The 27,926-nt window shown below is 48.1% G+C and overlaps 1 protein-coding gene across 4 annotated transcripts; it reads left to right on the top strand.

Annotated features, from left to right (window-relative positions):
• Positions 1 to 14: 14 nt before the first annotated feature.
• UROS (uroporphyrinogen III synthase) lies at positions 15 to 25,615 on the top strand. 4 transcript variants are annotated; one of them, XM_051982701.1, is made up of 11 exons: positions 15 to 113; positions 408 to 469; positions 8,165 to 8,253; positions 8,378 to 8,461; positions 9,050 to 9,146; positions 10,669 to 10,743; positions 12,073 to 12,147; positions 19,478 to 19,561; positions 20,793 to 20,878; positions 24,256 to 24,354; positions 25,138 to 25,615. In XM_051982701.1, exons 3-11 carry the CDS (start codon positions 8,191 to 8,193, stop codon positions 25,279 to 25,281), a joined length of 807 nt encoding a protein of 268 aa, XP_051838661.1. In that variant the 5' UTR covers positions 15 to 113; positions 408 to 469; positions 8,165 to 8,190; the 3' UTR covers positions 25,282 to 25,615. The 4 variants fall into 4 exon arrangements, with proteins under 4 accessions (XP_051838661.1, XP_051838659.1, XP_051838658.1 ...); XM_051982699.1 differs by having other exon boundaries at positions 408 to 832; XM_051982698.1 differs by lacking the exon at positions 15 to 113 and having other exon boundaries at positions 291 to 832.
• The last annotated feature ends 2,311 nt before the right edge of the window (positions 25,616 to 27,926 follow it).

Below are 27,926 nucleotides of genomic sequence, written 5' to 3'. Positions count from 1 at the left end.
TGTGCGCGTATTACGTAAAGCCTTCGCGCTGCTGCTTGCATTTACTGTCCGGGAAACTGAGGTCTTTGGGGAAGCGAGCCCTGGCCAGGCTCTGTCCCGACTCATGGCTCTGGGTCTGTGCCCCCACCCCTCAGGCTGGCCAGGGACACCAGGGTTTCACTGGGCGGTACCTTCGTCTGAACCCAAGCCCCTCCCCCTCTGACGGAAGGAAACAGGGAATCTGGGATCCCGGGTCAATCGGGGGTCACCTAAGATTCTGACTTCGAGGATCGGTCAGGGGTCACTTAGGCGTCACCCACCCAGGGGGTCTGTGGCCCCGTCGGGGTCCCCAGGGCCACAGAGTCATGGATCACTGCGGAGAACGCCTTCCGTGGCTGCCCAGCTAACGCCGGCCGTTGTGTTCGCAGGTGTCCATGAAGCCTGGGAAGGCCCGTTCCGGCAGCCTCAGTGAGCCCCGGGAGCCCCGGAGGTAGGTGCCTGGACTTCTGTTAACATCTGGGACAGGATTTGAACTCAGGGCTCTGAGCCTCCCTTAGGCACTCCCTCCCCCAGGGCTGATGCCCACCAGGACGCTTCGTGCCAGCTCCCCAGGGACCCCCTCAGCCAGCACCCTGACAGGGCCCTCGACGCTGGGACCCCAAAAGTGATAGCACGAAGCAAGCCACAAGATCCCTGCTTGCCTCAGTCTCTTCCTCTGTCAAATGAGGGCAGTCATGGTGCCCTTCCCCGTGCCGCTGGGAGGTTCCAAGGGAATGCAGTTTGTAAAGGGCTTGGCAAGCCTCCCGGCCCAGAGAGATGCCAGCTGCCCTTGATGTGCCGCCCACACACCCAGGTGAGGCTGAGGGAGGTAGCGCCTCCCTCCAACTCCCTCCCCCCCCTCGCCTTCCAGGATCCCCACCGAGTCAGCCAGCGGCCTTAAGCGATTGCCGGTGCCAGGCTCGGTGCCAGGCGGGGAATGCCACCGGCGGCAGAAGGGAGTCTCCCCCTCGGATCGTAGCCGCAGGGCCCAGAGCCCAGAGCGGGCAGAGGCCGCAAGCCTGGGGAGACTGAAGCAGGAGGATCAGCCAAGGGGGAAAGTCAGCCGAGGAGGCATTGGGGGGGCGGCAGGAGTCATTCAGGGACCAGAGACAGACCAGGTCATCGTCTCTGTGAGGGGCGTTTGTGGCCGACACCACGGGTGAGGGCGCTGCAGAAGGTCACAGGGCTGAGGTGTATCCGGACACTTTCAAGGCTCGGTCCAAGCCCCTTCCCCTACCTAAGACCACCTATTAACATCCCGGCCAAGGGAAGGGGCACGAGGAAGCAGGAATTAAGGGAGGGATGACTCTTAAACACACAAGCTCTAGGAGAGGTGATTTTGAAGAGGATCTTCAAAGAAAGAAATGATGAGGTTTTTTACAGTGGAGCTGAAGCAGATGCAAGAGCTCTTAAAGCACTAATGCTGAGCTCGCCACCCTCTCCTTTATGAAGAGGGGGATGGAACCAAATAGAAGGAAAAGTCCAAGAGAATGGGATAAAGGGAATTTAGCAATTCATCGTGAATGTTAATGGGATGATTCACCCATAAAAAGGAATATAATTCCACAAAATGAAAGAATGAACTTGGAAACAGAATCCAACATTATTTATAAGAAACATTTTAAACAAAAAGACAAAGGGCTGGAAAAGAATATATTATGCTTCAGCTGAAGTATAGGCAAGTGGGGCTATCGTGGTCTCAGACAAAACAATAGTAAGAATAGATTTAATTAAAAGAGAATAAAGGGGGCAGCTAGGTGGCACACGTGATAGAGCCCCAGCCCTGAAGTCAGGAGGACCCGAGTTCAAATCTGGTCTCAGACACTTAACACTTCCTGGCTGTGTGGCCCTGGGCAAGTCACTTAACCCCAGTTGCCTGCGCAAAAACAAACCCAAAAAAACACGAAAATATAAATAAAAGAGAATGACAGGGAGTGCATGCATACACACCCCAAATGATATAACATCTGAATTCTTACAGGAAAATTTAAATGATTTAGAGGAAGGAATATAAAATATAATAGTAAGGGGCTTCTGTTTACCCTCTTAGACCAAAATAAATCTAACCAAAATAAGCAAAAAATAAGTGAACAACTTAAATAGGATTTTAAAAGAATTTGATTTGATAGAGCACTAGAGACTTTGAAATGGGAATAAAAGGGATTGTGCATATTTATCATCTGTATATAACATCTTTGCCAAAAAAAGAAAAAGTTCATAGAATAGGGCAAAAAATCTCACAAATGTGCAAAAAAGTCAAAATATTAAATGTACCTGTTTTATAGACTGCAGTATAAATAATTAAAGAAACAATTAAAAATTAAATGGATATGAAATAACTCAAGCCCAAAGAATTGCCAGTTCTAAGTACAAATTCGACAACATAGAATTTTCAGGCTGCAGCCAAAGTCATCCTTTAAAGAAATTTATGCTCTAAACACTTTGATTAGTAAATCAGAGTTGATAAATGAATTGGACAATGTAGTTGAAAAAAAAAAACCACTAGAAAACCAAATTTAAGATCACAATTAAACACCAGAATAGAAATTCCAAACACCAAAAGAAGATTAACAAAATTCAAAGCCAAAAAAAAAACCTAAATTACCCAGTATCAGAAGAGGAAGATAAATTCACAGCCAATGAAGAAGTATTAGGAACTTTTGCCCAATTGTATGTCAGTAAAATGAAATGAAATGAATGAATATTTGTTAAAAAATATAAAACTCCCATTTTAAAAGAACAAAAATTGGAGAACTTCACTCAGTCTCAGAGAAAGATACTGAAAAAAGCCATAAAGATACAGGGAAAAAACCCCAAGGTCAGAAAGATTTGCAATCAAATTCTATTTAATTTATAAGGACCATTTAATTCCAATATTACCTAAAGTCTTTGAAAAAATAAGAAAAGAAGTCCTGCCAAATTCATTCTTTGATACAAATATGATCTTGACACATAAACTAAGGAGTCAAAACAAAGAAAGAAAAACTATAGACCAATATCCCTAATGAATATAGGTTTTTTTTTTTAATTAAGCATTTTCAGCAAATTATTTTCAAGAAGAGTATAGAAATACCATAAAAATTGTGCTTCCCAATTGGATTTTTAGCTGGAATGAAGGGCTGGATAAATATTAGGAAAACAATAAGCATAATTGACTACATATTGATGAATACAAAAATCATTTTATTAATAGATGTAGGAAAAAAAATTGACAAGATAAAACACCTATTCCTGTCCACCCCTCCCCCCCAAAAAAAGCCCACTAAAACGCATAAGAATAAATAGCTCTGTCCTTAAAGTAGGTATTAACTACCTAAAACGAAGAGCTGGCATATTCTGTATTGGCATTAAGCTAGAGGTCTTTCCAGGAAGATCATGGGTAAAGCAAGAATACCCACTTTCATCATTACTATTCAGTGTAATCTAGAAATACTAGGTAAAGCAATATCATTCAATTGTTTTAGGCTTTCCAGTTCATCTTGACCCCATTTAGGGTTTTCTTGGTAGAGACACTGGAAGGTTTGTCATTTCCTCTCATTTTTCAAATGAGGAAACTGAGGCAAACAAGGTAAAGTGACTTGCTCAAAGTCACACAGCCAGTAAGTGTCTGAGGTCAGATTTGCTCTCAGAAGGACTCATCTTTCTGATTCCCCAGGCCAGCCACTATTCATTATGGCATCACATAGCTGTCTGCTAAAATAATAAAATAAGCAAAATAAATCGAGGGAATAAGCATAATCAGATAGGAAACAAAGTCATCCCACTTTGCAAAGAATATGATGATTTACTTAGCAAACCATAGAGGGTTAATTGAAAACCAATTGAAACAGCTTCAGCAAAATTGTAGGATATAAAATAAGTCCAAACAAATTATTGTTGCTTCTACATAATACTCATAAATTGCAGCAGGAAGAAAGAGAAGATCTATTTAAAATTGCAACCGCAAATGTAATATGATATTTGGGATTCTAAGTAATAAGACACGGGAACTATCTGAACACAACTACAAAATATTACACAAATACTCAGGATCTCAAGTAAGGGATCTCAAGTCCTCCTTTACTTGAAGAAAGAGTATTTGCTCATGAGTAAGCCATAATAAAATGACAGTATCACCTAAATTATAGAGCTAGGGAAAAATGACAATTCATCTGGAAGAATAAAAGGTCGAGAATTTTGAGGGAAGTAACGAGAAGAGAAGGGGTGAAATGAGAAGGAAGGAATCCTAGGAATACAAGATCTCAAACTGTAATACGAAGCAGTAATCATCGAAACAATTTGATACTGGTTAAGAAATAAAGGGGATGATCAGTAGAATAGATTAGGCATGCAAAAATAGAATCAAGCACACTAGCGTACTGTGCTAAACCCAAAGATCCCATCTTTGGGGGTAAGAACGAACCATCTGAAAAAAATCTGGGAAATAGTTTGCAGAAACCAGGTATAGATTAATATTGATTCACTCCGTAAAACAAGATAGGCTCCTAATGGGTGCATAATTAAGACTGAAAGGATGCTGTAACAGACAAATTACAAGAGCAAGGAAATTGCTGCCCATCAGTGTAGAGATGGGGGAAAAGTTTGCAAGCAAGATAGATTTACAGGAGTTTAAATAGACAATATTGATTAAATAAAGTTTTTTAAACAAAACTAAAACTACAAGAGAAGCAGGTAAATGGATAAATCTGCCAAAAGTTTCTCTGATGAAGGTGTCGTTTCAAAGTATGTAGGAAACAGATTCAAATTTATAAGGGCATTCCCCACTGGACAAATGGTCAAAGGTTAGGAAAAGGCAGTTTTCAGAGGAAGAAATCCAAGCTATCCATATCCAGAAGAAAAAATTCTCCAAGTCACTAATGAGTAAGAAACGCAAACTAAGATACTAATGAGATTTCGCTTCCCAGACATCAAAGTTGACGACAAAGGACGTTGATGAAGCTGCAGAAAAACTGGTTAGTTGAAGCATTGTTGGAGTCATGAAGTGTTCCAGCTCTTCTGGAAAGCAATTTGGAACTCTTCCTCACAAAGCTATTAAACTGGCCATATCCTTGGGCCCAGAAATATCCCTGCTAAGTCTGTGCCCCAGAAAGATCAAAAGAAAAATGGTTCTCAGAGTGTCAAAGCTTCCTCTTATTATCAAACAATGGGAGACAGAGGACACGTCTGTCAGTTGGAGAATGGCTGAACATGTGGGGCTATATGAATGTTGTGGAAATCTCTTGCGCTGTAAGAAATGAGAAGCAGGATAGTTTCAGAGAAACTCCCTTAAGTCTTTGCAGCACAGAGTAAAGCAGAACTTGGAGAACAATTTATACAGGAGCAGTATTGTAAAGAAAAAATGTGGAGACACTTAGGGGCTCTTCTCAGTGCAGTGGCCAACAAGACTGCAGAAGTCTCTGAAAAAACACGTTCCCCGCTTTCTGATAGAAAAGCCATGGAATTTACTTTGCATGTCTATATGTTTTAGGAGGGTGAGCCCCAGGTCCAGAAAGTGGGAGGGAGAAAAGGCAGATTTTTTAAAAAATAAATAAAATCAAACATTTTATTTATCCGGGTTGTGTGATCCTGGGCCGGATCAGTTCCACTCTCTGTACACTGGCCACCCTCTGAAATCATAGATTGCAGAGGAGGGATTTGCTCCTATCAGTAAATCAAGTCTGGTGGTGGGCGAGCTTGGGTTTATTTGGGTATATACCTAGATGGATGGATACACCTTTTGCATGCTTTGCAGCCCTGGACACTGGGCTAAGAGTGATGTAATGAGTAGCTCAGGCTCAGGCTAGAGGGCCTCCTTCCTCCCTCTCTGGCCCCAAGGATGTCCTACAGTTTCCCCATCTTGTTGGCTTCTGTCCGAAGGCCTGGGCTCGCCATCAGCTCTCTTCCCTCTCGCTAACTGGCCGGCTGCACGTTTCCAAATGATGTCTTTGGCACACAGAAGGCCTGGTGGAAGGGGACCTCGCCTCAGGGTCAGAAAGGTGAAGGCTTAAGGTCCCCCTTAGGGGGACCCAGACTCTCATAAGTTTCAGAGCAGGTGCTAACCTGTTTTAGTAGAAGGAGAGCCTTCTGACCCAGTGCCCTTCCCTCCCATATATATGGCTGCGACAGCCTCCTGTGACTGCCACAAGTGTGGTCCTTGGGGAGTTTGGGGAGCCCCTGATAGTGCTTATGGCCACGGTATCCCCAGGAGAACCAGAGGATTGACAGGCTGGCCTGGCTTCCCATTAGGAAACATGACAGTTGCTGAAATAATTAACATTCATCTGACTGGACGCTTTTGTAATTTCAAGTCCAAAAGCAGACAAAAAAATCTTAGCCTTGCTAATGAGATCTCTTAGCGTGGATCCAGTCACTGGCTGTTTGCTCAGATGGACTCGATAACAGCTTGCACCTGGGCTCTGGTGGGGCGAAGGAATGAACGCCGTTGGGTAGCCTCTTTTCTTGCAGATCAAGGAAAGCCTAAATTAGTAGCACAGTATAAATTAGCAATGTGTTTCTATGCACAGCACATGCATGAAAGGGCATCAGTTTTGTCTGGAAAAAAGTTTGTTACTGAAACAAAAGTCCTTTTTCTTTAAAAAAAAAAAAAGGGGGCGGGGGAGGGGGGATTCTGGCAGGAAGTCTCAGTAGATTTGTCTGTTCTATTTTCCATTAGAGTTACCATTAGGGGTATCAGGAAAAACAGCAAAGCGCATCCGGAAGGAAAAAGCTTTGCACTGGGGGGTTGTTTCAAAAGATCTTCGATTCTAGGAATAAAACCCATTTCTGTGTAAAGCCCTTTCTTTTACCTTAGTTCAGTTACACATATTAGAAAAAGGACTTAGAATCATATACACTTAATTTTTTTTTCTCAGTAGGATTTTCTTCTTCCAAATACGTGTAAGGTAGTTTTTAGCATTCATTTCTGTAAGATTTTGAGTTCCAAATTTTTCTCCCTCCATTCCCCCTCCCCAAGACAGCAGGCCATCTGATATAGCTTAAATATGTACACTGCTTCTAAGCATAATTTCCACCTTTGTCATGTGGTGCAAGAAAAATCAGACCAAAAGGGGAAAACAAAGGAAAAAGGTGGAAATACAGTGCTCCGGCCTTTGTAGCCGCTGCAGGAAGCCCAGCCCGACTTCACGGGGCTAGGGAAAGGGGAAAGGGGAGCCGGAGAAAGCAGGCCGCCGGGCAGGAGGAGAGTAGGAGAGAGTCGCCAGAGCACCTGCGGAGGGCAGGAAACGGGCCAAAGGAAGAGTTGGGATGGAGCACCAGGAAAAAAGGCTTTCTTTGCTGCGCTTGGCCATGCTTGAAAAGGCCGTCGAGGCCAATGGTCTCAGGGCAGCTCAGGGTGGCCGGAATGGGGCTGGCTGGGCACGTCCTGGGTGCGATCCCATTCTCTGACCGCTCGGGAACGTCCCTGCTTCCTTGGGGCATTAGGGTGATGAGAGGGGGGGCAGGTATTCTCTGAGACACATTTAGAATGATTGAAATCGTTAGTTAATGCCCATCTCCCTAAAGCGCCCACCTCTGTCTGGCCACCGTACCCTGGCGATAATTAAGATTTGGTTGCATGCGTGTTTCTTATTGGCCGAGGCTTTGCTGCTGAGGAGCCGTCGGTCAGAGCCAGGCTTTTCACACGGGGTCCCGTAGGACCTGCAGGAAGGAAGCCAGCAGTCACTGGGAGGGCCAGGATTCCTGCTGGGGCAGCCTGGCTGTCCCCCTCCTCCTGTACCGTTGGTCGGGCAGTAATGGGCAGGCCATTTTATCAGTGCACAGACACCGCCCTTCTCCACCCCAGCCGGGCTGCTGAGGACCAGAGGGGAGGGGGCCATGACACTTGTGACGTGGCTTCCCGGCCGGAGGTCCTTCAGGGACCACGCTCGGTACCAGGGCTATTTCCTGCAGTGCCTTGGATTGGGGGACTCTCTTTTCCACAGGCTCCCGTAGCCCTTCCCTGGTGTGGTCCCCCAGCCTTCCGGCCCTTGCCTTCTGGGCTTTATCTCAGGCAGCCTGCAGGCCTGGCCAGCCTTATCAGTGGCCGCCCCCGGGGAAGGCAGAGCTGCGCCCTGCTGCCTCACCTCCCAGAGGTCCCCGCGGCCGCGGGTCTTTGGCCCCTGATCCTGCAGGGTCCCCAGCTTGAATGAGGATCCCTGCTTCCTTGCAGCCTTTTCTAGGGGCGGCTGGCGGAAAATGAAGGTTCTGTTACTGAAAGACGCCAAGGATGACGACTCGGGCCTCGATCCCTATCTTCAGGTGAGCTCTGCCCGTGGGCCTGGGTTTGGGTGGGGGATGGGGGGAGGGGGCGATGGAGGCAGGGCCGCCTCCCAGAGGGGATCCTGGGGCCCTCAGCCCTCACGCATGGCACTTTTTCTCCCAGGAGTTGGGATCGTGCGGATTCGAAGCCACTCTGATACCGGTTTTAGCCTTCGAGTTTTTGTCTCTGCCAAGTTTCTCTGAGAAGGTGAGCCCCATCAGTGCCAGTCTGTCCTGCCAGGCGGGGCTGGGCCTTTCTTGTCTGCCAAGGGGGCAGGGCGCCAACAGGCCGCCACCCTCCCCCGGCCTAGTCGAGGGCTCCTCCGGTGCCCGTCGCTGCCACTGCCCTTTGCCCCCGAGTCTTCCCAAGCGTCTTGAAACCTCCCTCGCTCTTCATCTGCAAAGACAGCTCGGCCGTCCCCAGAGGCTGAGCACCTGCTTCAGCTCTGGCTTTTTCTGCCACAAAAGCGCTGCTCGGCGTGTTTAGCCCCCGGGGTGTCCCAGAAGTCACAGAGCGTGTTCAGGGACCCCAGCACCTTTGGGGGGTGTCTGCTGGCCAAAGAGAGGGAGCCAGTGCGGCATTTTTCTCACAATTACTCAGCAGCCTGAATGTGCTGGATAGTGGCCAGTTCCTGCCCTTTGATTTGTCCCACCTCTTCCAGCCAGAGAAGTGTTGGGGGGAGGCCTGAATTTTCAGGCCCAGAGCCTACACTGCCTGTACTCCATAGGTGCTTAATAAGTGCTCACTGATTTATTGGATCTTAATGGGGTATTTTTGTGCGTGTTCTTTGGACAGCTGTCTCATCCGGAAGCTTACGGGGGGCTCGTTTTCACCAGTCCCCGTGCAGTGGAAGCCCTGCAGTTGTCCCTGGAAAGGGCCGGCCAGCTAGAAGGTGAGCCTCCTCCCCCGAGAGTTCCTGGACCCCGGGCCCAAGTGTGGCCCACTCAGCCAGTCCCGTTGGTGCCCTACCCAATGCCCAGAGACGCCCCCTGTGATCCTCACAACCACTTACAGATGGGGGGACAGAAGCCAGCAGACATAGGGTGCCAGGCTAGTGAATGTCTGAGGTCCCTGAGGCAGACTCCCACACAGCTGGGGGGAGCAGTGGCAGGAGCCCCTCGCCAGGCCTGCCAACCCCAGCTGCAAAGGGAGTTCCCTCACCTCACAGGATGAGCTGTTGGGGGTGGGCATCCTGGGACTCCTCCCTCCTCCCCTTGCTTTATGAGACTGGCTCCCACCTGTTTGGGGTCTGAAAATCACCCCCTTGGAGATGACAGAGACCTGTTTGGCCAAAGAAAAAGCAGGTGGCTCCTGGTCGGAGCCCTGGGCCGGCCCCACCCGGCTTTGCCCCACCTGCCATTGCCCCTGCACGTCTGTGGGCCTCAGTTTCTCAGTCCGGAAAGTTGGGTCCAGCTGTGTCCCCGTAGGTGCATGTGGGGAGCGGCTCCATCCGGCTTCTCTGCCTGCTTCTGCCCTTCTCCGGCCGGGAGCACCAATGCCTCCTCAGGGAAATGCAGGCTCCGGGCCGCAGGAGCCCAGGCAGTCTGTGCCTGGCGAGAAGTCCACCCCAGAAACACCCTCAGGAGCAGGAGGGATGTCACCAAAGGCGATTCCTGCCCCTAGGAGGGTGGAAGGGAGCTCGTCTCTGCCAGGCGGGGGCTCCAGCGCACCCATCGGCAGGGCCCCCGAGCTGCCCGTTGCTGGGGGGTTTCCCAGGACGCATCTAGTGGGTAAAGAGCCGGGGGTTCCCATCCTGTGTCCCCAGGGTAGCTCTAAAAGTGAGCGGACAACTTCGGCCTTGAGAGGGGAAGGCCCCAGCCCCCTTTGCTCTCCAGTTTGCGCTCTCTCAGGCTCTTGCCAGCCCCGCCAGGCACTGCCCAGTGACTTCAGCCAGCACACTTTCTCTGGGCTGTTTGTCGGGGAGCCCCCAGGCAGCGGGAGCGAGAATGTGTCTGCTTCTTTGCCCTCCATTTACAAACAAGTATTTGGAAGCTGTTCACGTTATCTCCCGAACAGAATCAGTTGCCTTGTTTTACTGGCTGTTTAAGCAGCATTTTCTGTGCCACAGTTTTCCTTCTCTTCCTCTAAAGATCCCAATTTTCTGTCATCACGTCGCTTTGCAAATTAACATCTAGTGTTTTCCAAGGACACATAAAAAAGGCAGGAAAAGCTGCTCCTATTTCACACAGAGCACCTTGAAACCCCAGTTCTGGTTTGTATTATTACCCAAAAAGCCCGTCGGCTCCCCCGCCTCATTCTTCGCCCAGAAGTGATGTCTACACGACAAACTTTGGTTATTCACACGTAGATTGTTCAAAAGAAACTGAAAGAGCCTTCTGGGGCAAAAATCCGACGGCCACGTGAGGGTTCACAGCTCACCACTAAATGCTTGCTTTTAATTAACTGTTTTGCAGTCTGGAAAAAGTCTCTGAAAGAAAAATGGCGCCTCAAGCCGGCGTATGTGGTCGGCCAAGCCACCGCGTCCCTCGGTGAGTGTGAGGAGAGGTCCTGGAGGGCCTCGGGCCCGGGGCATCATGGGGAAACCCGACCCAGTCCTGTTTCCTTGGCTTTTGGAGGGAAGGGGCCATGGGGATAGCCGCGAGAGGCTCTTGTCCGCTCAAGGCAGGCTCAGCTTGGACCTCCCCCATGGCTCTGCCACATCCCAGTGATGGAAGGAGCTCCATGGGCCCCACTAGAGGCCTTGGCTTCCCGTCCACTCCGCGTCCCAGGTCTCAGGTAAAGGGGCTTAGCCTGAGTGACCGCTAAGGCCCCTGGCAGCCCCAGGGGGTGCCGTGTTGCCCAGTGAATTAGGCGGGTCCACCCCCAGACACGCTTCTGCTGGCTGAGCAGGGAGGAGCCTCTCCAATGCCTCCCATTGCTGCCCTCAGCAAGGGGCAGACCCGGCGAACGTTCTGGATTCTTGGGTTTGTCCCCCTCTCCTGAAGCCGCTCCGGCCCCAGCTCCTGCTGCATAAACAAGAAAGTTTGCAGCTGACGGCGAATCTTGGACTCCGCCCATTTGTGCCCAGCTGCAAATTGCAGGGTGGCAGGGTTTAAATGAAAGTCTGGGTGTGCTGGCCGGGGCTCAGCGGGAGCCCGAAACCGAGTTTGCACAGCAAGTCTTCCTAAGAAGGGCCGCCTTCCTCTCCATTAGCAGGAGGGGACCCCAAGCCCCTGGCATGGGCGTTTAAATGAGTTCAATGTTTGTATGTTTAAACGAGTGTCACTGATAGCTTGTCGTGTCACTGGGTTGCCTTGCCTCTCCTCCCCCTCCCCCCTTTCCTCCTAGAATGAAGAAAAAGGTGGTGGCCCCAGCTCTAGACCGGACGTGGGCCCAGCCTGGCAGTGGCCCTTCACTTGCTCGGACTCCGCCTTTCCATTTAGTGAACTCTTCATGGTCCCCATTGGGGAGCTTCTTACAAGGCTGTGGACCCTCCCCTCGGGGCTCCCGAGTTCACTTTTTTGGAAAAATGCAGAGCGAGCCATGAGATGTGGCCTCCTGTCTGAGTTTGAGCAGAGCCCGTGTCCTGCGGCCCAGACACCTGTGGAGCAGCCTCGGCTCCTTCCTTTGGCGCTTCTGCTGTGGCCCTTCTCCCAGCCTGCCTCGCCGTACCCAACACCATAGAGAGCCACAGGACCCAGGAGCCCCCTTAGCAATCTGTAGGGGGATCGGGGGCTGCCAGAGGAGGAAACTGAGGCAAAATCAGCGCCCTCCCCACCAAACTGCCTTGAAAGCCAGATCAGAAAATGTGCTTCCTTAGCACCAGAGCAAAATGCTATCACGGACAGAGCCTAGAAATGCTTTTTGTTTTTTTTCAGTGAGAAAAGTTGGCCTGGCTGCCGAAGGAGAAAAATGTGGCAATGGTGAGAAACTCGCCGAGTACATCTGTTCACGTAAGTAGAGCTTTCTAGGCTTTGTGGCCTGGCCAGGCGTCCCAGCATCCTTTGAGACCATTTTCCTTGCTTTGAGGCCGTGTGTCCATCAGGGGCCCAGGCCCGGTGCTGACCGGCCCGAGAGGGTTCATAATTACTCTGAGGGCTCAGCCCCACCCACCCCCACTGCTTCATTCAGAAAGAGACCAGGGTCTCCCCGGGCCGGAGATGAATAGGAAGGGGAGAAGGTATGGAGTGATGCTCCAGGCCCCCCTGGGGTCCAGTGAGCTCCTGGCCACCCCATCGTGGAGCCTTCATGGCTTCCCATCCTGCCCTCCCTTCCCTTCTTACAGGGCTTGTGCCCATCTGCTCAGCCTCTTCCCCATGTCCTTCATATCTGTCTCCTGCGTATCTCTGTCCCCTCAGTGCCCGCTGCAGGCCGGCCGAGCCCGTCTCCTCCCTGCCCCCTCAGTGCCCGCTGTAAGCCGGCCGAGCCCGTCTCCTCATCCTCTCAGTGCCCGCTGCAGGCTGGCCAAGCCTGTCTCCTCCCTGCCCCCTCAGTGCCCACTGCAAGCCAGCCGAGCCTGTCTCCTCATCCTCTCAGTGCCCACTGCAAGCCAGCCGAGCCCGTCTCCTCATCCTCTCAGTGCCCACTGCAAGCCAGCCGAGCCCGTCTCCTCATCCTCTCAGTGCCCGCTGCAAGCCGGCCGAGCCCGTCTCCTCCCTGCCCCCTCAGTCCTCGCTGTAGGCCAGCCGAGCCCATCTCCTCATTCCTTCAGTGCCTGCTGCAGGCTGGGCCTCTGCATTGCTGGGCCCCACCACAGAGATGGCAGCTGGCGCTGCAGCATGTCTGGAGGCCTTGACCCAGGTTTGACCAACTGGTTCTCCCAACTCCCAAGTCTTTGTGCCTCGGAAGCCGTTAAGGCTTAGAATGCATCAAGACTTTGGGGATGCCCTGAGTTTTCTCCTTTGGTCTTTACAACAACCCTGCAAGGGAGGCCCTTTCATTATCCCCATTTTACAAATGAGGAGACTGAGGCAGGCAGCATTTAAGTAGCGTGCCCAGGGCCTAAGCTAATATGTCCAAAGCCACATTTGAGCTCTGGTCAGCACTATGGCGCCCTAGCTGCCCTTTCCATGGGGGGCTGGAGGTGTATGTGGCTGCTTCCATCCTGTCTCCCCCATTGGCTTAGGAGCTCTCAGAGGAGCCGGGCTTTTGGCTTTCTTTGTGTCCCAGCTCTCAGCATGCTGCCTGGCACATAGTAGGCGCCTCATAAATGTTTGTTGACCAGCTCCAGAGAGGTGATTGTTCCCTTTGTTGATCTCTTTGGGGTTCTCAGTCAGGAGAGGAGAACCGGGATGGGCAGGAGCCAGGGATGGGCAGGAGCCGTGGGGCCACCGGCTCGGTCACTTGTGTGACTCTGGAGCTCCCGGCCAATCTGAATGAGTGTCGATCAATAACCCTTCCGTGAGTGCCCTTTGTGTGTCAGGCCCTGTGGTGGCGACCCTTTGGGCCAAGCCCTGCCCTCCCAAGGGCTCAGTGACTAGGTAGTTCCCCCCAAGAGCTCCCCTAATCCCAGCTTTCCTTGCCCACAGAGGCACTTTAACCCATAACTCTCAAAGACCCCCTGCCACGGTGTGGGGGGGGGGGGTTCCCTGCTCCTGGAGAGGGAAGCCCCACCCCGCACTGGCTACATAGCCCAGCCTCCGCGTTTTTTGAAGAAAGGCCTCCTGCTGCTTGGAGATAAAGTGCCTCCTGATTGCTGGCAGCTCTCCCGGCCCTTCCCATGTGGGTGTTTGTTGGGGCTCCTCCCTAGGTCCGGAGCGGCCCTCTGCCCAGCAGGGGCTCAGGAGAGCTTATTGACCAGCATTCCAGACCCCAGGGGGCTAACTCTTCATAACCCACTGACCGGGCTTCCAGGGGCCACCCAGGCGGAGGCCCAGGGCAGGCCAGGAGGTGCTCAGCCACCTCACAAGAGCTAAACCCCCACACAGGGATTTCCCCCCCTCATGCCACATCTGTCATGTCCTGCTCCCCACTTTCCAAGGGAGTCTCCACGCTGTGCCCCCCATTCAGTCATTGTAGGGCCCGGCCTGGGTGTCCTACAGCCCAGGGCCTCAGGCAGGGTTTAGTTTCACACTGAAACAGGCCCTTTAGCTTCCATGTTCCCCTTGGCCAAGAGCAGAGGGCTCTGCGGCCCAATATGGCCCCAGGCCAAGCCGGACAGAGACAAGCTTGGGTCAGCTCTGTGTCTCCCTCCAACATGAGTCTCTAGCCTTGAGTTTGAGCAGTTCTGAACCATAAGGAAGCTTTTCTTTATCCAGAAGACAGAGAGTCATTGTGGGAAGGATGGCAGAAGCTGCTCGGGGAGATCCGAAGTTGGTTTGTTCATAGAATTCCTGTTTGGAATGGTAACGTGTCGGAAGATTCAGGAAATTCTGGGTTGGAGAGTGCGGAGGGACAGAGGACTTGACGTTTCGACCCTTTGCCCCGCTGGCTCTGCCTCCCAGTCACTTCAGAAGGGCATCTCCGGGCTGCCCGCCCCTTTCCAGGATTTTGTGCCTTTTAATCTGAGGAGGAATCGTAATCCTTCCTCAGTTTTCAGATGCTCTGTGGGAGAGTGAGTGCGTGTGCACTCGGGCGAATGCGCATTTGTGTGCAAATCTGCCGGCTGCTCACACACGGGTCTAGGGGGCAGGGGATGTTTGCAGGTGTAACAGGTGATTGCAAACTCCTTGAGAGTAAGAAAGATGGAGACGCTTCTGCCCGCAGGAAGCTTGCCTCGTGAAGACAACAGGCAAACCACCATATCTGCCACTCTGTTTCTTAACAAGTACCAGATTGTTTTGATAATAACTGCTTTGGGGGCAGCCAAGGGGTGTGCAGTGGATAGAGCCCCAGCCCTGAAGTCAGGAGGACCTGAGTTCAAATCTGGTCTCAGACACTTAACACTTCCTAGCTGTGTGTGACCCTGGGCAAGTCATTTAACCCCAATTGCCCCAAGAAAAGGAAAATTGTTTGCAATCGTTTTAAATGCAGTTTCCCTTTCTATATCTTGCTGCTGAGGGTTTTTTTGGTAGTATATAGAAATACTGGTGATTTATGTGAATCTTTATATTTATAAATAATTATGAAATATTTATATTTTGCTAAAGTCACTAGTTGCTTCAACTAGTTTTTAGTTTGGTAGCAAGTTGGCACAATGGATAGAGTGGTGGGCCTGGAGAAGGGAAACCTGAATTCAGATTAGGCCTCAAGCACTTACTAGCTGCAGGAACTTAACCCTGTTTGCCTCAGTTTCCTGAAGAAGGAAATGACATCAATCCAGTATCTTTGAAAAGAAAAAACCCAAATGGGGTCATGAAGAGTCGGACTCACCTGAAAAAAAAGACTTAACACAGAGATTTTTAGTTGATTCTTTAGGGTTCTCTATATCATCTTCAAAGAATGATAGTTTCGTTCGCTCATTGCCTATTTTTCTTCCTTTGGTTTCTTTTTCTTATTGCTTATTTCTCTTATTATTATGGTTAAATACAATATTAAATAATAATGGAGATTATGCATATCCTTGTTTCACTCCTGATTATATTGAGAGGGCTTCAAGTTTATCCCCAATACAAATAATGCCTGCTCTTGGTTTTAGATAGATAATTCTTATCATTTTAAGAAAGGTTCCTTTGATTCCTGTGTTTCCTAGTATTTTTAATAGGTGTGGATATTGTAGTTCATCAAAGGCTTTTTGTGCATCTAATAATAGAATCATATGATCTATGTAATTAAATTGTTCTTGATTTTGTCAATTTTTCGGATAGTTTTCCTAATATTTAGCTAGCCTTGTATTCCTGGTATAAATCTCATCTGGTCATAGTGTATGATGTTTGTGATACTTTGCTGTAATCTCCTTGCTGGCGTTGTATTTAAAAATTTTGTAATGAAATTCATTGAGAAAATTGTTCTGTAAGTTTTCTTTCTCTGTTTTCCTCTTGCTAGTTTAGGTATCAAAACCAGATGTGTCATAAAAGGAATAAAACTCCTTGTTTATCAGTTTTCAAAAATAGTTTATGTAGTAATAGGATTAGTTGTTCTTTAAATGTTTGGTACTTCCTACTTCCCTGTTAAGAGAGATTTCTATTACTAATTGAGAGAGAGAGAGAGAGAGAGAGAGTGTGTGTGTGAATATGTGTGTGTGTGTATATGTGTGTGTGTGTGTTTATATATACCTCCATACCCCCTATTTATATACCAGCCCCAGTTTTCTACTGTATTATAAAAGTCCTTCTTCCTCTTTCATGTGATGGGATTTTCCCTATGCTTCCTGAGCCTTTTCTTAGTTCTTACATCTTTCTCATCTAGCTACTTTTTTAACATCATCCTGATACCCTAATAATGCTAAAGTTATTAGAAGAGACATTTATCATCTTCTTATCTAGAAAAACAAACCGTTAAAACCTTACTGAGTCCCTTATGATTTCTCTCTAATGTTTACCTTTTTATGCTTCTCTTGAGTCTTGTATTTGAAAGTCAGATTTTCTATTGAAAATCAAATTTCCTCTTCAACTCTAGGTTTGTCATCTTTGTTCATCCTTTGTTCTTGAAAGGAACCAAGGTCTTTTCATCAGGAATGCTTGAAAATCCTCTATTTCATTAAATGCCCATTGTTTCCCCCTGAAGGATCATACACTTATTAGGTAGCTTATTTTTTATTGTAATCCCAGCTCTTTTGTCTTCAAGAATACCATATTCCAAGTCCTCTTCTCCTTTAATGTGGTAGCTGCTAAATGTTGACATTCTTTCTGGCTGCTTGAAGTATTCTCTCTTTGACCCAAGAGCTCTAGAATTTGGCTATAATATTCCTGGGAGTTTTCATTTGAAGAGGTGATTAATGGATTACTTTAATTTCTTTTTTTCCCCTCTGTCTCTAGGATACCAGGGCAGTTTTCCTTGATAAGTTTTTGAAATAATATGTCTAGGCTCTGATTTTGATCATAGCTTTCAGGTAGTTCAATAATTCTTAATTTTTTTCTTCAATCTCTTTTTTAGGTCAGTTTTTCATACGAGATATTTCATATTTTCTTCTATTTTTTTCATTCTTTTGACTTTGTTTTTATTGTTTTTTATTGTCTCATGGGATGATTAGTTTCCATCTATTCAATTTCACTTTTTTTATTAAGGAAGATTGTATTGCCATATGATGAGTTAAATATTTTTTTAATGATAGGAGAAAAAATATAAAAATTATAATCCTGAATGTAAATGGATCTGATTCTGCAATAAAAAGAAAAGGATTATAGGCCAAATTCAACAACAACAACAGCAAAAAGCATTATTATAATACTTTCAGGTTTGCAAAACACTTTATAAATGTTCTTTTCTCAAAACCCCTCTAGAGGGTACGTGTTATTCTTTTCCACATTCTTCATTTCAATGACTTCCCCAAACATGTGCAGTTACTAGTAACTATCTGAGGATGAGGTTAAACTCAGGTCTTCTTGGCTCCAAACCCAGCATAGATTCCAACAATATGTTGTTTACAAAAAGAATATTTAATTAAGAAAGTTTTAAATTGATTTGTGTTGAAAAGGAAAACAGAAATCATGAAGAGCATTTCCAGGAACATAGATTAGATTGAACAAAATTAAATTGGAAACAGAGAGCATTAAGAAGTTAGCAAGAAACATTTAATGTTGGAACATTTTCTTTTAAATCTCTTTGTAAATGTGTATGTACCTTATAATTGTATTGTAGAACTTATAAAAGCTCACAGCCTCAGAAGAAATAGCTTTAAAAAATCAATATAAGTCGATGACTTTAATACCAGACTATGAGGGCATAAATCCAATGAAAAAGAAATTCTGGAGCTGAATAAAATATTAAGGAAAGTAAACCCAATCAATGTTAGTAAAAAAAAAAATCAACATGAAAAGCAAAAACTATGCAGATTTCGCTTCTGGATTGTTCAAAATTTGAACTTGTCCTGAATCACAAAGAAAATTTAATTGGATGCAGAAAAGTAGAACTTTTCTAAGCTTTATTTTCAGGTAAAGCAGTAAAGCTAGCAGTGAATGATGGGGCAGTTGGTTGGTGGTTGTACTTAATTCTCAAAGATCAAAATGGTATCACTAGTGGGGGTAAGAGCCCACTAGTATGTCCAACAGTTAGGGGTCAGACCAATGGGAGCTCAGAAGGCTCTCCTGCAGGTCAGACACAAACAGTCCACACAATTCTTTGGAGTGGAAATGTCTAATTGTACGTGACTCGGGACTCTTTTGAGCGAGGACAATTCTGCTTCCTCCCACGAGCCCGGCCCCTTCTTTGGTCCACACTGTGGTCCTGCACTGGGGTCTCCCAGCTGCTTCACCTCCTTCCACCTTGGGTGTGAGCTCGGTAAAAGATGCGCTTGCCTCCTGAGTAGCGCGGCCAGTCCATCGGAGTAGCGCTCTCGGCAGGAGAGTTGGAAGGCTTAAAGCTGACGTCAGATGAGCTGACAAGGACCTCGATGTCCTCTTTGTCCTGTCAGATGATTGTCTTGAGAAGATTCAAGATCATCTGACAGGACAAGGAGGAGGGCACTGACGGCGTGGTGCTGGCAGACTGTCCAGGTGTTGAGGGCGTGCAGTGAGGTCACCCATCGGGGAATGGGAAATGGCGGCCTTGGTCATGGGGTGCTAGGCAGTCTGGGGATTTGCTCTTTGCCTTTGAATGGGACCCCAGACCGCTGCTCTTTGATTTACCGTCCCTTCTCATTTCATGAGCTTGACTAATGTGGGGGGTCTCTGGGATCTTGGGAAGGAGAGCTCTCTATGCCTGCTGAGTTCTGGGGGCTTGGGGCACATTCCCCCTTTTCCAGATGCTTCCATTGTTGACCTTCCAGGCCACATCCTTCTCTTCTTGCATCTGTGGAGGGACTCATCGGTGCTCTTCTCTCTTCCTGAAATTGTCTTGCCATGATTCCTTTTTCCCCCCAAAAAGCACTTCCTTGTCACAAATAAAAGTAAGGGTACAAAGCAGACTGGTCCAAGTGGGAGCAAGTGTCCCGCTCTGACCTTTGGCTCCCCCCTCCCCCCATCTGTCTTCTATACTTGTTATTGTTGATACCCTCAGTCTGGAGTGGGTTTGTCCTGTCCCTTGTAGAAATGGTTCTGCTCCCCCTCATGTGGGAGTTCTCGCTGGAATCCGGCCTTTGGGGCCGTTTCTTTTGGCCGGCAATGCTCCGTGCCCCGCAGCTGCTGTGGCCTGGCCCTGTTGTGTCCCCTCCCCCATTGTGGATGCCCCGGGCTAGGAATGTGAGCTCTTGTCGACAAGGCTTGTAACCCGCGCTCAAGTTCTCTCCTGTTCTCTTTTTGCTTCCAGGAGAAAAGCCTGCGACTCTGCCTCTTCTCTTTCCCTGTGGGACCCTCAAAGGAGAAGCACTTCCCAAGACGCTCAAACAAAAAGGTGACGAGAGCCGGCCGTTGGGGAGGGCCCCGCTGTCCACCATTGTCTTTGGCACCTGTCATGGCGCAGTCCGTGACAGGAACAGGCCCAGGCTGTCAAAGTGGCGGGTCTCAGATGGCCAGAGGTGGAGGTGGAAGGGACCTCGGGCCGCTGAGGGCAGCCTCTCGTTGTACAAGTCGGGGAACTGAGACTGGAGAGGTCCCCGAGGAGTAAGGGCCACTTCCCATGGTGCCTGAGGGCTGAGAATTGTGGACTTGGGAGCCGGAGGCTGACCCAAAGAAAAACTCTCCTGTGGCTCAGCCTCCTAGAACCATATTAGAACATTTATACAGTGATGTAAGGCTTGCCAAGGGTTTTATAGATCTCCATTCATCCTCACAACCCTAAGAGGGAGCTGCTGCTGTTACCCCATTCCATAGATGAGGAAACTGAGGCAGACAGTGGTGAACATCCCTAAGAGGGTGCTGGTAAAGGGCGCTAGCCACCTTGGGATCTCTGGTAGAACAACACTTACCTTGCCACTCTGACCCCTGCTTCCTCCTCTTCATGAGGAGGGGTCCCCTCACAGGGCTGGCTAACCACTGACTAGCTGAGCAGCATTGGGGCTTGGAGCAGAGGCCCCCGAGTCCTTCCTACTGTCAAACCTTTGGGTGCTACGATTGCTTCCGTCCTCAGAGGAAAAAGTCCCAGAAGCTCCAGATGGAGCCTCTACACTAGGCCTCAGTGCTGGGCGTGGGGTGGGTCTGGTCCACTGGGGGCCCCGGGGCAGTAGGGCGCCTGCCTCCTGGAGGACCAGGAGTCCTCCCTTGTTCCCAAAAGTCTTCCTAGGGTGGTCCTGCCTCGCATCCACCTCCGATGTTGACTGCCTCCGGGGCAACAGGCAGGCGGTTTCCACCTTCCATCCATCACTAGCGCCAGGGTCCCCCATCCCGCTGTCCCCGTGGCAGTCTGGAGAAGCCTGGGGATGGACCCCATCTCAGAAGCCACTTGTGTGGATTTTTAAAAGCCCAGGGTTGGGATGGCTTTGAATCTAGCATTCTGTATGTGCTGAAAGCAAAGGGTCTTTGTCAGCTAACAATGGGGGGGACTGGGACTTGGGGGCTGCCTTCTGCCTGCCCCGGACACTGGCAGCTTTCCCTGAACTCCCCGGGCTGCAGAGCCCCACTTTCCCCCTAGAGGCTTAGAATACAAGTCCTGGAGGTCCCATTGCTTTCCTGCTTTAACGTTTCAGGTATTCTGCTGGAAAGCCTAACGGTCTACCAGAAGGTCCAGCATCCCGGGATGCAGGACTCCTTGAAGAGCTACTTCTCCACGCAGGTACGTTGTGTTTCTGAGGAGCCTCCATGAGCATCCAGAACTTTCCCTCCGCATCAGCCGCCCACCATGTGCCAGAGTCCCTGAGGAAGACGGCTCTCTCCAGGCAGACTCTTAGGGGCTTTGCTGTTCACCATCTTTGGGGTACACCCCTCACTGCACTTGTTACCACCTTGAGGGAGTTGGGGCCCAGAGAGGAGTCATCCCAGGCTCTTATAAGAGCCTGGCCCTCCCTGCCATCCAATCAGAGGTATTGCAGGAGTGCCTCCGTCTCCATCCCTGGCTGTGGGGTTTTCCCCTGAGACAGTCCAAGCTTCTCCAGGGAAAGAGCTGTCTTTGCATCTGTATCCCCAGGGCCCGGCTCCCAATGGGATCTGATAAATATGTGCTCAGTGCAGGGTTTCCAGGAGCACTTGCTAGTACACCAAGGATCCCTTGCCAAGTGCAGATCAAACATCTCATCCCTTCCTTCCCATGCAGTCCGAGGCTCCTGGCCATCTCTTCAGAAATCCTCTGCGACCCTCTTGGCGGGCTGCTCCTCGTCCTTGCCCAAAGCATCCTTGGGGGAGAGGGGTCCCACCTTCTTTCTCCCAACAGCTCTCCAGCCCACCTGAGAGTTGGATTCTTTGGACATCTGGATGGACATTCTGTGATCCATAGCCACAACATCCCTAAAGGGATGCTGGTAAAGGGGGCTGGCCACCTTGGGATCTCTAGTAGAACAACACTTACCAGTCCAGGGGTTTTAATCTTTGCATCCCTCCTTTTGAATCAGCATCCTCACAGTGCCCTGAGCATGGAGCCTCGAACTTTCTAGTCTCTGATTGAATGGAGTGGAAAATAAATGCATAGGCCTCCATTGTATGCTGAGGAACTGAGTCCTTGAGCTGCCTGCCCACTTGTATGTTTTTCACCCACTTTGTTTTGCCAAGTGGCCAATTAATCCAGTTTCCCCTGAATTCAATTCAGTTCAACAAACATTAAGCACCTAGTATGTGCCAGGCACTGGGTGACTATCAGTTTCACTGATGTGACTTTACAGCAGGATTTCTCTGCAGGAATTTTTTCCCAGAATTCCTTGGGAAATTTATGTTGTTTTTTTTGTTTTTCAAATCCCAAGATCATTCAAGAAATGAGGAATAAATATTATGCTTCTCCTGAGAAAATTAAGAATCAGCAGTCAGCATAGAATTGTTACTGGTATGAGGGAATCTACTGATGGCAAAGCACAAGCAAGAGCAGAAAGCCCTGGCTCGTGGGGTCCTTTCTGGGAACAAGCCAGTGGGTCACTCTTAAAACTATTACTGTGGTCTTAAGTGAGTGTCCGTAGCCCTGTATGTCTTGCAAATAAATCTCAGTAAGTTTGTATGCATAGCATACTTCAAATAAATCCAGGAAATAACAACTTTTGGAAGAAAATAAGTCTTCAGTTGGCAACTTCAACTTGAAAGTAACCTTGCTAGGAGATTTGCAGACAAGATTTGCAGACACTGACCAGTAATGTTTGTTGGTGGTGAGGTCCTCAGTAACTGGATGCCATCGGTGGAGACTTCAAGAAAGGTCAGTCTTACTGGGATGAGGGAAGTTCAGCCCATTTCAGAGGAAGAGGGTCTTAATCACAGCAGATCTGCAGCTGAGACCCTTGGCCCTGGCTCACTAGTGGAACAGATCAGTGGGGCAGCCTCCATCCCAGCCCATAAGGCAAACTCTGGGAAACCAGGCTGTTTCCTGGAAAGAGCAGGATGGACTATCCTCTGCTGTGAGCAAAACACCAAACACAAGTCTGTCCTAAGCTGGAAGCACCCTAGAAGAATTAATTAGCTATAAGGAGAAAGACACCATGAGTCCCAGTGGGGGAGAGGTGACATGGTGAGAAGGGGGAAGGGAGAATGCACTTGTAAAGCCATCTGTCCTTGAAGATGTTTTCTTAGGGAATTCACTGATGGCTTGTTCAAATTTTTTTTTAATGGGGTTAAGTAACTTTTCTGTTAATCTAGACAATTTATATTTTTGTAAATATTCATTTTCAATTAGATTGTCAGAATTTGGAGCATATAGTTGGGCAAAATAGCTCCTAATTATTGCTTTAATTTCTACTTCATTGCTGCTAAGTTCACCCTTTTCATTTTTGATGCCAGGAATTTTTTTCTTGACTTTTTCTATTAAATTAACCAAAGGTTTATCTATGTTGTTATTTTTTCACAAAATCACGTCTTCATTTTGTTAATTAGTTCAATAGATTCATTACATTAAATTTATTAATCTCTCCTTTGATTTTCAGAATTTCTATTTTGGTATTTAATTGAAGGGTTTTAATTTGTTCTTTTTTCTAGCTTTTTTAATTGCCTGCCCCATTCATTGATCTCCTCTTTCTCTGTTTTATTCATGTAATTATTTAGAGATATAAAATTTCTCCTAAGAATTGCTTTGACGGCATCCCATAGGTTTTGGTTTCATTGTTGTCATTCTCTTGGATGAAACTATTGATTGTTTCTATGATTTGTTGTTTGACCCACTCATTTTTTTAGCTTTAGAGTAGTTATTTTCCAGTTTTTAATCTTATCTTTCCCTGGCCCTTTATTGAATGCAATTTTTATTGAATTGTGATCTGAAAAGGAAGCATTTCTGCCTTTCTGCATTTGGTTGTGATTTTTTATGTCCTGATACATAGTCAGTTTTGGGGTAGGTGCCATGTATAGAGACTTCCAGAGTTCTAAGATACATTTATTTTCTAAGATTTTATTAACCTTCCCGGTTTCTTTATTTGTTTTGTGGTTAGATTTAACTAATTCTGAGAAGGCGGAGGTTGAGGTCCCCCACTAGTACAGTTTTGCTCTCTCTTCTTCCTGCAACTAGTTGAGCTTCTTCTCTAAGAATCTGGAGGATGTGCTGCTTGGGACATACATGTTTAGTATTGATACCACTGTGCTCCTTAACAAGATTCAGCACTTGTGCTTTTGGTCCGTTCTCCAGTGGACATGAGCCGCTTGTTGAAGCAGTTCCCCTTTGAGCAGCTGTCGTTCTCCAAAGTGCCTGAATCTCCATTTTCTTGCACTTTCCTCAAACCAGCAGTGATCGGATCCCCAGGGAGAGCTCACCGGAAGTGTCTCCCTCATCCATAGCCAATTACTGGTTTTGAAAACGGACCCTTCTTTTGTTGGAGGATATTCGGGGGGCGCCATGATTCAGGGGTGCTGAGTGGCCGGGGCACTGCCTTGGACTCCAAGTTTTTACCATCTCCTTTTCTTGTGCCAGTCCTCAGCGGCATCCCCACCCATGGACAGCACCTATGGCAGGTGTCAGGCTCAGGTGCTTATATTGCCCCCTGCCAGGCTGGGACACACTCCCTCAACCCCAATCCCTCTTGTGTTTCCCTCCAGGGCGTTCCTGCAGGCGTGACCTTCTTCAGCCCTTCGGGGCTCACCTACAGTCTCCCCCACATTCAGGAGTTGTCTGGAGCCAGCTTTGACCGGATCAAGGTGAGGTTCTGTTATTGATCTTGCTGGCCCCGGGGCTGCTGCTCCCTGCTGTGACCCCGGGACTGTCTCGTCCCAGCAGCTTAAAGAGCACTTGGTTCGTGGAAATAAAGGTGGGCCTGAGGCTAGTTCTTGGGGGTCCTCAGGCCCCCACTAGTCTGGAATGGGGTGTGGTGGGCCAGGGCTCCCCATCTTCAGTGGACCCAGCGTCTATTCTAAGGGAGGGAGAAGTCTTCTCATCTTCCCGGCGCCAAGCTAGCGCCCCACGGTCCCCAAAGTGAAGAGTGGGGCCCCGATGTTTCAGGAGGTGCAGGGGCCCCGGTCTGTGGAGAAGCAGCCCAGAGGGTGCCTGTGCTCCTAAGAGCCCAGAGCCCAGACCATGACCTGTCCCAGGGCTCCTGAGGAGCCTCTGCCCTGAGTGACTCACAGATGCTGTGGGTTAGGGGAGAGCCCAGGGGCGGCAGGGAAAAAGCAGGTTTGTCCACGGGGGACGAGAGAATCAGCTTCTCGGAGCTGTGAGAGCCCTCCAGGGCCTCGGCTTCCAAACTTGTGGCCTCAGGGAAAGAGAACAGACAGAGCTGCCTGGCCCCCAGACCTGCTACAATTCTAGGCTCCACAAAGGGCTCGGTGTCCCCTCTCTCTGCTTCAGAGGGCCAGGCCTCCACCTGTGTCTCTTTGCCTCCCTCTGTATCCTAGACATTCCTTAAGCACCTACTGTGTGCCAGCAGAATGCCCTCAGGGAGCCTCCATTCTGCTGGAACCTGAAGCCCGTCTTTGTCTTTTCAGTTTGCTGCCATTGGTCCAACCACAGCCCGAGCCATAGCCAGTGCGGGGATCCCCGTGAGCTGCACGGCGGAGAAGCCCTGCCCCCAAGACCTGGCTGCCGGCCTCCAGAAGGCGCTTCGGCCATCGGGCCCGTCCAGCTCCTGAGCTCCCTAGGTCCGGGACCTTGGGCTCCATCCTGCACCAGCTGGAGTGCGGGCACTCCCAGAGCTGGGGGGGGCTACCCGGCAAGGCGGGGGAGAGAGAAGGCTGCCAGGGCATCTTCACGGCCCAGCTCGGGAACGGACTGCACTGCTTCTGCCCCACTGAATGCTGGGGGCAGAGACATGCAGGAAATGCAGTAAATACCTCGTTGGAATAAATTGTCAGCAAGCATTTATTAATCCCCCTCCCCATGACCATGTGAAGTGCTGGGGAGACGGTGAAGCACAGTCTGCCATGTAGTAGGTGCTTAATAAATGCCTGCGGACTTGCTGAAGCAGTTTCTGTGTCGTGGAGTGCCCCATTTGGTCCACACGGTGCGACTTGAGCCCCTAAACCCCTTTTGTTTGTGTTCTTTGGGATTTGTGGGTTTACAAAGGAAGCTTCCAGGATGGAAACTCCCTCCCTCTGCCTAGGCCCGGAAAGGGACAGGGAATGGGGGCTCCTTGTCAGGGGGCCTCCCTCCTGCATGGAGGATATTAGAGTGAAAGAAAAGTTAATTTTGAAAAACACCTTCCCCGAGGTAAGTAGAGTGTCAGGAAAGCCAGGTGGGGAACAAGCCCCCTCACCCACCCAGGCCATCAGCATAGGCTCGGAACAGACTTCCCTCCGCCATTTTGGATGGGCTTGGTCTCAGGGTCGAATGTGCCACTAAGACCAGCCAATCGGCCAGCAAACAGGAGGCCCTGGTTTGCGCCAGGCCCGTGCTGGGTGAGTGCCAGCCCTGGAGGCAGGAGGGCTCATCCCCCTGAGCTCCGGTCTGGCCCTAGATCTCCACCAGCTGGGTGACCCAGGCAAATCACTTAACCCTGTTCAGCTCAGCTTCCTCCCATGAAAGATGAGCTGGAGAAGAAAATGGGGAACCACTGTAGTGTTTTTACCAAGATAACCCTAAATGGGGTCATGGGGAGTTGGATGTAATTTAGGGCCAGGCCCCTGCAGAATATACCCTGTCCTCAAGGGCTGAGATTCTAAGAGAGACAGTAACCAGGGGAGAGGTTAAGAAAGGGGGCTTCCATTGTCTGCCCGGGGACTCATCTGGGGATAAGAAGATGGCAGGAAATACAGAATTAGTCATTTTACCACAAATGTGAATGGGATGAACTCTCCAGATAACAGACTGATCAAAAGCCAGAACCCTACAATATGTGGTTTACAGGAAACACATTTAAAGCAGGGAGATACATACAGAGTAAAGGTAAAAGGCTGGAGCAGAATCTATTATGCTTCAGGTGACGTCAAAAAAGCAGGAGTAGCCATCCTGATCTCAGATCAAGCAAAAGCAAAAATGGATCTAATTAAAAGAGATAAGGAAGGAAACTATATCTTGCTAAAGGGTAGCCTAGACAATGAAGCAATATAAATACTAAACATATATGCACCAAGTGGAATAGCATCTAACTTCCTAAAGAAGTTAATAGAGTTGCGAGAAGAAATTTGCGACAGCAAAACTGTAATAGTGGGAGATCTCAACCTTGCACTCTCAGAATTAGATAAATCAAACCACAAAATAAATAAGAAAGAAGTCAAAGAGATAAATAGAATACTAGAAAAGTTAGATATGATAGATCTCTGGAGAAAACTGAATGGAGACAGAAAGGAGTATACTTTCTTCTCAGCAGTTCATGGAACCTATACAAAAATTGACCATATATTAGGACATAAAGACCTCAAAATTAAATGCAAGAAGGCAGAAATAATAAATGCTTTCTTTTCAGATCATGATGCAATAAAAACTACATTCAATAAAAAGTTAGGGGTAAATAGACCAAAAAGTAATTGGAAACTAAATAATCTTATCCTAAAGAATGATTGGGTGAAGCAGTAAATTATAGACACAATAATTTCACCCAAGATAATGACAACGATGAGACATCATACCAAAATTTGTGGGATGCAGCCAAAGCAGTTATAAGGGGAAATTTTATATCTCTAGAGGCTTACTTGAATAAAATAGAGAAAGAGAAGATCAATGAATTGTGCTTGCAACTTAAAAAGCTAGAAAAAGACCAAATTAAAAATCCCCAATCAAATACTAAACTTGAAATTCTAAAATTAAAAAAAGAAAATAATATTGGAAGTAAAAAAAAAACTATTGAATTAATAAATAAAACAGAGTTGGTTTTATGAAAAAAATAAAATAGGTAAACCTTTGGTAAATCTAATTAGAAAAAAAGAAAGAAGAAAATCAAATTGTTAGTGTTAAAAATGAAAAGGGAGAACTTTCCACCAATGAAGAGGAAATTAGAGCAATAATAAGGAGTTACTTTGCCCAACTTTCTGCCAATAAATTTGATAACCTAAGTGAAATGGAGGACTACCTCCATAGGCTTCTCAGATTAACAGAGGAAGAAGTAAATAGCTTAAACAGTCCCATTTTAGAAAAAGAAATAGAACAAGCTATTAGTCAACTCCCTAAGAAATCTCCAGGACCAGATGGATTTACATGTAAGTTCTACCAAACATTTAAAGAACAATAAACCCTAATGCTATATAAACTATTGGGAAAAAAAAATAGCGAATGGAGGAGTCCTACCAAATTCCTTTTATGACACAGACATGGTACTGATACTTCCACCGGCTTTTCCCTT

This window comes from Antechinus flavipes, chromosome 2 (genome assembly GCF_016432865.1).
Source record: "Antechinus flavipes isolate AdamAnt ecotype Samford, QLD, Australia chromosome 2, AdamAnt_v2, whole genome shotgun sequence".
Taxonomy (NCBI): Eukaryota; Metazoa; Chordata; class Mammalia; order Dasyuromorphia; family Dasyuridae; genus Antechinus; species Antechinus flavipes.
Note: the sequence above shows the minus strand (reverse complement) of the source record. Positions and strands in the feature narration are given on the sequence as shown.